This window comes from Microcaecilia unicolor, chromosome 8 (assembly GCF_901765095.1).
Source record: "Microcaecilia unicolor chromosome 8, aMicUni1.1, whole genome shotgun sequence".
Lineage (NCBI taxonomy): Eukaryota > Metazoa > Chordata > Amphibia > Gymnophiona > Siphonopidae > Microcaecilia > Microcaecilia unicolor.
This window is the reverse complement of record NC_044038.1, coordinates 10,364,979-10,375,735: the sequence shown is the minus strand read 5'-3', so window position 1 is coordinate 10,375,735 and position 10,757 is coordinate 10,364,979. Positions and strand designations below refer to the sequence as shown.

The window sequence follows — 10,757 nt, the reverse complement described above, 5'->3', positions numbered from 1 at the left end:
TTAAATCTTTTTTATTAAAGAGTATAAGGAATACAATACAGAACCCACAATATTTTGAAGATACAATATGTGATACAAAGTTTTGAATTCTCAATAAACCTGCTATTTGAAATTCCATATGTTGTCTTCTTTGGAAGTCATTAAGTTTAAATCTGTTTATTGACATATTATATGAAACCTGTGTATTTATTGTCCGGTATAAAGCCTTACTGATATCACAGACAACTTGTAATCCTTCCACATACATCAAATCATTTTCTTCTTTTATCCCTAGACCCCCCCTCCCCCCACCCTTCCTTCCTTGTAGTTTTATATATTAATCTTGTTTATTAACAGACGTAATGAACCATTCACTGAAACTTATCAAAGAAACTACACTACAGGAGATGTTCTCTGATGTCATATCTTCAACAAATAAGTTACCATTTTGCATTTATTTATTCCTCCCTTAATCACCCTCCCTCCCTCCCTCCTTCCCTATATTGTCAACCAACATTTTAGGGCAGTGTCACAGCTCTTTTTATTTCCAAGATAACATGTAATTAACTGTCTGTACATCAGAATATGAACCAGTCTACGCCTTGCTGTAAAGTACTGCCCTACCTGTCACACTGTCTTAGTCTCCCTAACTGATGTAGGGCCAAAGAGTACCAGATTAGAAGTTCAGCAGCAAACTTCGCGCTCTAGGCGGGAGGGTGTCCCACAATGGCTCCCATTGCGCCCTGAACCTATGGCCTGCTGAACTGTCCAGGTCCTGCACTCCACATCTATCAATTCTCATTTGTTTCACTAATTGGGATCGCCATATCTGCAGAGGGGGAACTTCTTTTACTCTCCAATATTGCAATATGGCTGTTATTCCAAAATAGATTGCTATCTTTGCAAATGTCCTGAATCCCTCTGTGGGGTCTGCGGTGTATCTAAAAATATTGAATAAGATTGTAGGTTCCCGCACAAGGGTGCAGTGCCATAATTGATCTATCCCTCCTATGACTTGTTTCCAGAACTTTTCAATACCGGGACAGCTCCAAAACATGTGGCCGAGTGAGGCCTCCTCATGGTCACATTTAGGACATGCCCCCGTTGTATCAAATCCCGCTTTCCGCGCTCTGTGGGGCGAAATGTGTGTTCTAAGCATCCACCGATATAGTCGTTCCCTCTGAGGAACAGAAAGCCTCTGTTTGTAAATAGATTTCAATTGTGTTCTAAACTCTTCCTCAGTGAGTGTGCACCCTAAATCTTTTGACCACTCATGCGCTAGCCGCCGGAAGTCTATCTCTTCTGTGGAATCTTTGAGTTGCTGGTGGTGGAATTTCAGGGGCACCCTAAGCTGCGCTCCCAGGGTAAACTCCTCCGATAAGACTTCCACCACATCTTCCGTAAGGTCTGTCCAGTCCAGGGAGGCCACATAATGGTGTAATTGATAATATGCAAACTGATGTGTCTTAGGAATCCCATATCGTGACTGAAGTTCCTGATACGTGTGCATGTGTCCCTCTTCTGTAACTATATGCGCCAGGTATATAATCCCCTTTTTTGCCCATCTGCTAAATATACTGGGCCCTTGGCCTGGGGGGAAAGCAGGATTATCACAAATTGACATCCAGGGGGACACTCGGGGGGAGAAGCGGCGGCGTCTACACACCCATCTCCAAGTTTCCCTGAGAGATTTCAATAATGGGTGTATCTGAAATGCTGATAGGGGTAAGGGGGTTCCAGAGTGTAGTAAATGACTAAAGTGGATATCCCTGAACATCGAGGTCTCCACTGATGTAACGGAGAAATCCGATGTTCCCCGGTACCAATCGTTTACGTGTCGCATGGAACTCGCTATTGCCAGGTATTTTATATTCAGAAGTCCCATGCCGCCCCCCTCCCTTGGGGCTGCTATCTGGTGATAAGGTATCCTAGGCCTTTTACCCTGCCACAGGTATGCTTGTATTAAACGCTGTAACTGCCTGTCATCTCTATTTTTCAGGTAAAGTGGTAACTGTTGGAAGACATAGAGCCATTTGGGAGCTATCATCATGTTAAATAATGCTATTCTTCCCCAGATAGAGAGTGGCAGCTCCCTCCACATCAACAGTTTACTCCTAGTCATTTCCAATAATGGGGAAATGTTTTCTTTATACAGGGAGGTTCTATCACTTGTAATGTATACCCCTAGATATTTCAGCTTCGTTGCCTCCCATCTAAGTGTGGCTTTTCCTTTCCATTGTAAATTAGTACCTGTGTCCATATGCATCGCACAAGATTTGGATAGATTAAGGCTAAACCCCGATAACATTCCGTACTCCTCTATCAGAGTCAAGGCCATATTAAAAGACTTTTGCGGATTAGTCAGCACTAGGAGGACATCATCGGCATAAGCCAGCGCACGAACCTCCTGTTCTCCCAACTGTACACCGCTGATTCTAGGGTCAGAATTTAGCTGTCGGAGTAGTGGTTCTAATGTTAGATCGAACAGTAGTGGTGACAAAGGGCATCCCTGTCGTGTTCCTCTGCCTATCTGAAATTTTTTCGAGAGCCCCCCGTTCGCTGCTATTTGTGCCTCCATGTTAGTATATAAAGCCTCAATTGCTTGTTTTACTCCAGGAGGAATCCCAATCCAGTCTAGCATATAGAATAGAAAGTCCCATCCTACCCTGTCAAAAGCCTTGGTAGCATCTAAGCTTACCAAGATTCCAGGAATCTTCTCGGTTCGGCAACGTGCCATTGCGAGCAAGACTCTCCGGGTGTGCAACACGGAGTGTCTATTAGGCAGAAAGCCTACCTGTGCAGGCTCGATCACGTTGGGTAAGAACTTATTGAGTCGTGTGGCCAAAATTTTCGCAAGAAGCTTAATGTCAACGTTAATTAATGATATGGGCCTGTAAGACTCCGGTTCCTCTACGGCCTTCCCTGGTTTCAACAATAATGATATACATGCAGTATTTTCGTGTATTGGGAATCTCCCTTCCTGAATTACCGCTTGATGATATTCAAATAGGGGCCGTATCAATTGGGGTTGCAACATTTTGTAAAATTCTCCGGAATACCCATCCATCCCTGGTGCTGAATATGCTTTCAGCCCTTTAATCGCTTCTGACAGTTCTTTGGGCAGGATGGGAGCCTCCAAAGTAGCAATATCAGTTTCTTTGAGCCTTGGCATTTGGGCCCTTCTGAGAAATTCCTCCATGTGTGCCTCCCTGGATGTATGCTCGGCAGTGTATAGTTGTGTAAAGTGTTCTTGAAATATTTGAAGAATCTCATCTGGACTGTTAGTAATGCTTCCTATTTGTCTTTTCAGGACTGAAATAGTTCTACCCCCTCCCCTTCTCCGCACCACCCGAGCCAACATGCTTCCCACTCTATCTCCGAATCTGTGGAACTTATATTTTAGGAAAGTCCTATTTTTTACCGCTCTTTCCTGTAATAATGAGTTTATAGCAGCCTGGACAGATAAATATGCCTCCCTGTTTCCTGTGGTTTGCTGCTGCATATATCGGCGCTTAGCTTTCTGCAGTCGCTTATTCAGATGTAAAAGGCTAGCTGCATTCTTTCTATGTATGATATTTATATCCCACATTATCTCAAATAGGATTCAAGTTCAATGTGGCTCACAATATAACAAAACTAGAACTGACAAGGTGTTCTGATTACATAGAACAAAGTAGATCGATAGATAAATTACTAGTAAGAGCATAACATGAAATCCTGATGATATAACATGTTTGCAATACATAGGATAGAATGCAACTATTGACAGTTGTTATTGCAAGTTTAGTTAGAGGGTTAGTTATTTCTATTGTTAGAGGTCGATCTTATCAACTGAGTTTTAAGTAGGTTACTAAGTAAGGAATAGTCTTCAATTTGACTGAGTTATTTGGGCAAAGAGTTCCATGAGGTTGTACTTTGGTATGAAAATTCAGCATTGTGGCTAGTTTTAGAGTTGATTTTATAACATTGATGGAAGTGTAATACAAGAAAGTCTCTGGAGGATTTTTTTTAAAGCATTGTTTGTTGTTAAGATTCTGCACGTAAGATTCTATCGCCTTTCTAGCTGCAAATAAATCAAAGTGGTTACAATTAAAATGAATAGAGAGGTGTGGTCCACTTTTAAAGGTTAATCAATACAAATAAAACAAAATAAAACATGGAAAAGAAAATAAGACGTACCTTTTTTTTATTGGACATAACTTAAAACATTTCTTGATTAGCTTTTGAAGGCTGCCCTTCTTCGTCAGATCGGAAATAAGCAAATGTTGGTAGATGACAGTATATATAAATGGAATCTTTCACATGCTCATCTTCCAATGTGGTATATATCATTCAGTGTAAAAAATGCAACGAAGGCTACTACATTGGAGAAACAAGTCAGATTCTAAAGAAGAGACTTAATTTACATAAATACCATGAAAAATGCTAGAACCTACTACTACTACTATTTATAATTTCTATAGCGCTACAAGGCATACGCAGCGCTGTACACCAAACACAAAAGGAGATAGTCCCTGCTCAAAGAGCTTACAATCTAGATAAGACAGGTAAACAGACAGAACAATTAAGGGTAAGGAAATAATAGGTGAGGTTAAGGACAGGGCAAGTGAGAAGTGGTTAGGAGTCAAAAGCAGTGGTAAAGAGGTGGGCTTTAAGTTTGGACTTGAAAACGGCCAAAGACGGGGCCAGATGCACAGGCTCAGTAAGTCTATTCCAGGCGTGGGGTGCAGCAAGACAAAAGGAACGGAGTCTAGAATTAGCAGAAGAGGAGAAGGGGACGGATAAGAGAGATTTATCTACAGAACGGAGTACACGAGGGGGGGGGCATAGGGAGAGACGAGAGTGGAGAGGTACTGGGGAGCAGCAGAGTGGATACACTTATAGGTCAATAAGAGAAGCTTGAACTGAATACGGAAACGGATAGGGAGCCAGTGAAGTGACTTAAGGAGCATAGCGACTTTGGCGGAAAATGAGTACCAATAAAGATGTCACGCCTGTGGGGCAGCACTTTACAAAACCAGAACACTGTACCAGTGATTTCATGGAAAGAGAACTTTAAAACAATACAGGAACGTAAGACCTTTGAAGTCAGAATGATTAAATATTTCGACATCCACCAGCCAGGACTTAACAAAGATCTGTGGTTTCTAGCCCATTATAAACCATAAAATTGTACTGCTTTGTCACCCTCCTGCCTCCATGCATATCTCCCTGTCCCTCATCCACCCGACTCTTCCTGTCTCTCACCTATCCACCCCCATCCTGTTAGACTGTCACTGAAATGCTTTGATGTTTCACTTATATATACTGTCATCTATCAACATTTAAAATGAATAAAAGAAGGACAGGAACTCCATGTCTTGATGCAGTTCTATAAAGAGACTGATTATTTCCTATCATCTACTTCTAAAGGCTAATCTCTTTTAAATGTTTGTAATGAAGAGTGACCTCTTTATTGCAAGATCTCACTCCCACAATCCCTGTCCTCTCTTTAACACCCTTAAACTCCCCCCCCCCCCCGTAAACTGCACTTTACCAACAAGGTTAGTGGATTGTACCAATCGGTGCAGTGGTGCCCCCAAAACAAAAATCCTGAAGTGCAGTACAGTAAACAGTTAAAGAAGAGCAAATCCTGATTAAAAATATTAGCACTATTTTATTCTTATAAACAAATAGAAGGAATAAATAATAAGATGAATATTACAAAAAAGATGCGAAATATATATGAGCCACCCCCCTCCTTCTGTTTCATAATGTAAGAGCCAAGCTGTCAAAGGACACTTGGACGCGTTCTAATGTTCTAGTGCCGCTTCTTGGATTGGCGGCGGCCGAGCCGCTTTTCGCTCCGTTGATTGGTCGAAGCTTTCCTTTGTTGTGGGGAGTCGGCGGGCCTGGGGATTGGCGCGCACGCTTGTCCGTCCCAGAGCGTAGCCCCACCCTCCTCTGTCTGCGCTCGATCGCTACAATGTAGCGGCGGTCGGAAGTCTCGGAGCCCATTTGCAACCCCAGGCGCGGTGGAGCGGCGGCCCGGGACGAGCGCGCGAGCATTGGAGTCCCGGGGAAGTGACGCGCTGCGGCCGCCTCTTTTACGATCAGGGCAAAATTGTTCCGGCTGGTGCAGCTTCCATCCCGGATTTATTTTGTGCATGGAAAATTGCAGCTAGATGAACGAGGTTTAACCGCACTTCCCACCCATCTTCCGCTGGAATCGCTTGCAAGGAGTCGGAGATCGCCTGTGGTTTAGTCCCTGACAGCTGCTGTGCTGTGAAGGGGAAGAAGGATGGGTTGGTAAAAAGGAAAAGTTTGAAACATTTGGTTTTGCCACCGTGTAATTGTTATGCCTGCAGACTTCGATTCGATTTGTTTGTGATGCGTTCGGATCTGTTCCCTGCTTTGCTCTCCTAGAACCTGGGAAATCGTCAGCTGAACAGGGGAAGCTTTGAAGACTTGGCTTTCTGATGCCACAAGGCGATTTGCAGAGGGAGAGAGATCTTCAGGCAACTTCCTCCCACCCGGAACGTTTTATGATTTGCCGATTGGGAAAGAAACCTGGAACTTAAACACGTTTTTTTCATTTGGAGAGAAACCATTTGATTTTCGAAAAGAAAAAAAAATATGTCTACTAAAGATAATCCTTGCAGAAAGTTTCAGGCGAATATTTTTAATAAAAGCAAATGTCAGAATTGCTTTAAACCCCGGGAGTCGCATTTGCTAAACGATGAAGATTTAAACCAGGTGAGTTAGTACTTTTTCTGTTTTCTTTCTGGAAACCTAAGCCTCTATTTTTATTCTGCGCGGATAAGCGTGCAAATTGTGCGTTTTAAAAATAGCAATAATAGGCCTGCGTTCTTTAAGCGATTCCAGGTTCCCGAGGCTTCCCTGGGGACGTGAACATTTCAATATTTGGTTTCTTTTTGTCTCGTGTCTGTAACTAAGCCAGACGTCTTTTTCGTGTGGCCTGAACGAGAGGAAAGTTTCGGAATATGGGCTGGCAGGGAAACGTTATACGGATTTCAATCGGTGAAAAGGTTTGTGTTTGCTTAACTCGGAGGATAATGCAGCTGTTGTTCAAGTTCTGGAGAATAATCTTTTGAGGATGTTGCATTTCTCGGATGAAGGGTAAACAGAAGGAACCTTGAGCTCCCGGCTGATTCCATTTAAGAGCTGTGCATGAGTTTTCTTTGGTTTGGATACTGTAAGCTAAACAGTGGTGATGATAAGACAGGGAAAATGGTGATCCTGTTATCCTCCACCCTCCCCTTCCCTTTCTCCATTTTCTGTGCGCCGACTCCTTCCTGCCCTCTCCTGATTCTAGACCTGGGCAGGAAATCGGATTAAGCACATTGCTGTGTGCTGCCTGGGAGGGAGAGGAGGGGTTGAGAGAGAGGTTAATAAAACACATTTAAAGCACCAGTAATAGAGAAAACAAATTAGATTAAGGTGTTAGCCCCCGGCTACCTCCATTCCTCCTTGGATTTCTTTTTGAAAGTGGGGTGTTTTTTTTTCCCCTGGGCTTGGAAATCCTGGCCGTGCATCGCTTCTGCATGGTTTCTTCAGGAACAATCGACTTATTTCGCGTTGCCATTTTTACTCCGGCTGGTCTTGGTAATCCTTAGTTTACTAATGCCATTGGATTTCAGGTAGAGGTGTAGGTCTGGGCCTGACCTTCCCCCTCCCCCCCCACTTCTGAACATACTTCTCTAGGGCTGGTTTTCCCAGGGTCACTTCCACAGACTGGGCAAAGGTTAGTAAGGCACTGTGGGATCCCCCAGCCTTGTCGGTTCCTCCTCTCCGTGGGTGTGGGAATCTTCGTTCAACTTTCATTTGTTTTCCAAGGCAGATTTCTTGACCTGACCCGGTCTGTAGTGGAATAGTTTTGAGGGAGGTGCTTTGCTTTAAAGGCTGTTAATGGAATTCACTTCCAAATTATTTGTTTAAGAAGACAAGTTTGCTCTTAATACAGCAAAGAAGTACAGGAGGCAGGAAATGCAATTTTCAGACCCTGCTCTCCATTTTATGTTAAAACTAGTACGTTATGTGATATTGCTCTGGAAAACCAGAGTTAACATAGCATTTTTCAACCGACGTGCCACGGGGGACCTGAGGGCATAGGTGTCGCTATGGGGTGGCAGGTGCCACCCCCAAATACCCCAGCAGTCTGCCATTGTCTCCCTTTCCTTCGTTCCCATCTACAAGTCCGGCATAGTTTTCCCTCTGCTCCCGCAGGTCTCCATGCTTGCAACATTAGCTGGCTGTGATTTACAGTAGGTTCTTTCTCCAGCCAGCCCAGGGGTCCTGTCCTCTGTCATAACTTCCTGTTGCCGCATGGGAAGGACAGGACAGAAGGAAAAAGCTTCAGGCCAGCTGGAGGTAGCTAGATGTAATCTCTGCCGGTACTGCTGGCCAATACTGCAAATCTGTAGGCCCGCAGGAAGGGGGGGCAGTGGGAGGTAGGAAGGCGTACCGGACCCTCAGGGGGAGAACCCGACCCTCAGGGGGAGAACGGGAGGGCAAGAAGCTGCTCATGGATGAAAGGGAGAGGGGAAAATTCTGCACATGGATGGAAGAGAAGAGATGGATAATGAGGCAGAAAGCTGAATATAAAAGATCAGTGTTAAAAATGGATGTAGCTACGCAAATCAAAACTTTAAGGGCAAAACAACCAAATCCATTTTGAAAAATATCCACAATATCTACGTGGGTACGGTGAAACATAAGTATTGCCATACTGGGAAAGACCAAAGGGTCCATCAAGCCCAGCACCCTGTTTCCAACAGTGGCCAATCCAAGTCACAAATACCTGGCAAGATCCCAAAAAAGTACAAAACATTCTATACTGCTTAGCCCATTTAATAATGGTCTATGGACTTTTTCTTTAAGAAGCCGTCCAAACCTTTTTTTTTGAACTCTGCTAAGCTAACCGCCTTTATCACATTTTCTGGCAACAAATTCCAGAGTTTAATTACACATTGAGTGAAGAAAACTTTTCTCCCATTCGTTTTAAAGTTACTACATTGTAGCTTCATCGCATGCCCCCTAGTCCTAGCACATTCTTTCTCCCCAACGAAAGCAATAATGCAAGACCCGGAGAGTATCAGAGTATTGCAAATTGAATATGGACCTAAAATAGGTTATGGAGCCTCTTATGGGATATCCCATTCCAAGCCCTTCAACCTAAGGTCACAGTTCCTCAGTCATATACTCAACGAAATCTGCATACGTGTTCCTATTTAAAATTCCTTTTTATTTAAAACCTTATGGATCCCCTACAGAAATGCTCAGGGTAATAATTCTTACAAATGTCTAAAAGAAATAACCGATCAAAAGAGCAGCACTTAACTTAGAATGAATTTTACGTAGGAATGTTTATGCAGATCTCAGAGAGTAAATGACTGAGGAACCGTGACCTTAGGTTGAAGGGCTTGGAATGGGATGGCCCATAACAGGGTCCATATTGCTTGCATTATTGCTTTAGTTGGGGATAAAGAATGTGTGTTTCACTGTTACCCATATAGATATTGTGGATAAAGATGAATGTAGGGCAGGAAATGAAGAAGAAAGGAGAGGTGAAAAAATAGCGAATGGACAGGAGGTCCTGAAAACAAAGTTAAGCTCACAAAGGGAAGCAGAACCAGAGACTGGGAACAAGATGATTAGAAAAATAAAATCTCCAGATTACAAAGATACGAAAAATGATTTTAGTTTTAGTGGTTGAATTACGGTATATACTCAAATATAAGCCTATCCGAGTAGAAGGGAGAAAAACTGTTAACTATAGTGTAAGCCGGGGGGGGGGGGGGGGGGTTATATTTGAGTATACTGGTAATCTTTTCTCCCCTGTATCATCCTGCATTTCTTCCTTTCCCCTTGGTGTGTAATATTTTTGCTCTTCCCAGCCCTAGGTGAGTTCCCACCCGAATAATTCCCATTGGACAGTTCCCACTAGAGAGCTGCAGGGGAACGGGGTTCCCATGGGGACGGAGGCAGTTCCTGCGGGGACGGAGGCAGTTCCTGCGGGGTTCCCGTTCTTTGAGTGCTGTCTCCTCCTCCTCCTTGCCTTAACAGCACAAATGTGGAAAGCCTTCCATTAAGGAGGTGGTAGAGACACAAATGATAATGGAATTCAAAAAAGCGTGGGATGAACACAGAGGACCTCTAATTAGAAAATGGAAGTTGGGAAAAAAACTAACCTTAAATGGCTGCATGTGTGTGGATGTGTCAAGTGACGCTTAGATGGCGACTCTGGCTGTGATGAACTAGGGCCGATACCGGGCAGATTTGTATGGTCTGTGTCTCATACATGGCAATCTGGTTTAGGATGGGCTGGAAAGGGCTTAGACAGTATCTTCAGTGGCTGGAACATGTGGACAGTGCTGGACATACTTTTACGGTCTGTGTCCCACAAATGAGAAGACGAATAGGCTAGAGTGGGCTTCAACGACAACTCCAGCAGTTGGAACATAAGGATAGGGTCAGATAGACTTTTATGGTCTATGTTCCAGAACCACCAAAGAATGACCATAATCAAGTATATAATATCACACTCGTTGATTTAATCATGATTTGATAATGAGTGTGACTATTGGGCAGACTGGATGGACCGTTCAGGTCTTTTATTTGCTGTTACTATGTTACAATTAATCCTCTTTGCTCCCGGGCTGATGCGCCGACCTCAGCTCTGACACAGGCAAGAGCATCGGATGTCACCTGACCTACTGGCGCGTGCATGTGGCGACCTCTCAGCGCACAGTGCCAGTAAATCAGAGACAAATCTTACA

At 43.6% G+C, this 10,757-nt stretch overlaps 1 protein-coding gene across 3 annotated transcripts in view; it reads left to right on the top strand.

The window, feature by feature from the left end:
• Window positions 1-5,997: 5,997 nt before the first annotated feature.
• The window catches only part of MPRIP (myosin phosphatase Rho interacting protein), a 266,000-nt gene continuing 261,240 nt past the window's right edge, over window positions 5,998-10,757 (top strand). For all 3 annotated transcript variants that reach the window (XM_030212573.1, XM_030212572.1, XM_030212574.1), the window contains exon 1: window positions 5,998-6,714. In XM_030212573.1, the coding sequence (XP_030068433.1) occupies window positions 6,595-6,714 (120 nt within the window). In that variant the 5' untranslated portion in view covers window positions 5,998-6,594. The remainder of the gene's footprint in view (window positions 6,715-10,757) is intronic.